Consider the following 1,746-nt stretch of genomic DNA (forward strand, 5'->3'; position numbering starts at 1 on the left):
CAGGCTGCAGGAGCCACCCGCCCTCCCCACCGCCCCGCCCACCACACACAGCCAGAGTCACTCCTTCTCCCTCCAAGGGAAAATGGCCTCCTGACCACAGGAGCTGGGCAGGATGGAGGAAGCCACAGGTCAGACGAGCTACCACAGTCAGGGCTGAAGCGGCACAGGTTGAGCTCTCAGAACCTGGGGTCCCACACCTGGCTGCTGCCATATTCCCCAATCAGTGGGCATCTCCTCACTCCCATAGTCCTGCAACACCAGGTCCTTCAGGAATCTCACCTCTTCTTCTCCCCCAAGTTTAGATTTAGAGCCTCTAGTGTCCCATCCATTCCAATGTATTACCTAAAGCTCTCTAGTTTGCAGGGATTCTAATAGTTTTTCTTCACCAAGACTTTCCTTACAAGGCTTACTGACAGTCCCCTTCTGCCTAAGGTTTTATAGATGCCAGAAAACCCTAGAGTTAAAGCTTTAAGAAAAAACACCAAGCAAAATAAGACAAGGCAGACAACACCACTTCCCACCTTCAGTGAAATATTTCTCTTACAACACTTCTCTTTGAATTGTTCTCTTGACACAACACCACCACAGCATGAGTTACTAGGAAAACTCAAACTTGTCTTACAATCCAGTACATCAGGACAGACATTATTCCTTTTCACAAGGAAGCAGAAAATCCAGATATAGGTCCACAGAGCAAGTCATCAACAACCACAGAAGCAACAACAACAAAAACCCCCAACAGAAGAGTACCCAGGGCTTTTCCAACTCAAGTCTCATGTTGATCATGAGGATGTAAGCATGAGGGAAAATGCAAGGTACAAAGACTACAAGAAAAGCAAAGGTGAGCAAGCAGCACTGAGCAAGAACCACAAGAAACCTCAATAATTGGGTGTGGTGAAGAAGGAAAGTGGGTCATGCAACAGCCCAGGGCAGTTTGCTCTGGACGTCAGCCGGTCTGAGTTCCCTGATGAAAGCAAGGCAGGCACCCTGCTCTTTCAAACACTCCCCCCCTTTCCCCTCCTCAATCATAAAATACAACACTTGCAGGCATTTTGGTACCCCATCAGAACTGGACACTCTGCCTCCACCCTTTACACCTCCTCAGAGCACAGGCTCCAACAACCTGCAACACCTTGGAACAAAGTCAGCTCCACCTGACACAAAGCCGCGAGCCTCACACTCTGAAGTAACCCTGGGACTCAGATATCGAAACCATGTGTGTAACTTGTACTAAAAAAAGAGAGATAGACAGACATTCCCCAGCAGATCATGCATGTCACATACTCAGCTTGAAACCAGCATTACCCCCACTTCACATGCATGCCCTGCATGCTCTCCATACCTGGATGCTGGGGGATAGCATTGTTCAGCAGGATCTCCATCTCATCGTCATCGCTGCCCCCTGAGCATGGTGATGGAGATCCAATGCCCGATGCCATGTCCTCCGGTCGGGGGAGGCCTGGGCTTACACAGGGTGTCACCTTCTTGCCAGTCAAGCCAGTACTTCATTGAACAGAAGAAAAGAGAAAGTTACAGCAAACCTGAGCTCTGTTTTCCCAAGCAATAGTGCTACCAAGAAGATCTGTGAGAAAGCTTAGAGCAACTTCACTGGATTTGGAGCCTACAGATAATAGAAACACTAGCAGCAAGTATCATCTTAGAGTTGTGATGAAGCAGGCTTTGAAGACACTAGATATTAACCTGAGTCAGCAACTCATCCCTGATGAGGAAGCCAAAACAGCTGTC

General features: G+C 48.5%; 1 protein-coding gene across 1 annotated transcript in view; it reads right to left on the minus strand.

Moving 5' to 3' along the window:
* LOC104413074 (chromodomain-helicase-DNA-binding protein 4-like) overlaps nucleotides 1-1,498 on the minus strand; it is a 21,164-nt gene extending 19,666 nt beyond the window's left edge. The window contains 1 exon segment of the mRNA XM_010023980.1: nucleotides 1,343-1,498. Within this exon segment, the coding sequence (XP_010022282.1) occupies nucleotides 1,343-1,439 (97 nt within the window). The 5' untranslated portion in view covers nucleotides 1,440-1,498.
* Nucleotides 1,499-1,746: the final 248 nt, after the last annotated feature.

Source organism: Nestor notabilis, unplaced genomic scaffold, assembly GCF_000696875.1.
Source record: "Nestor notabilis isolate BGI_N333 unplaced genomic scaffold, ASM69687v1 scaffold10061, whole genome shotgun sequence".
Taxonomy (NCBI): Eukaryota; Metazoa; Chordata; class Aves; order Psittaciformes; family Psittacidae; genus Nestor; species Nestor notabilis.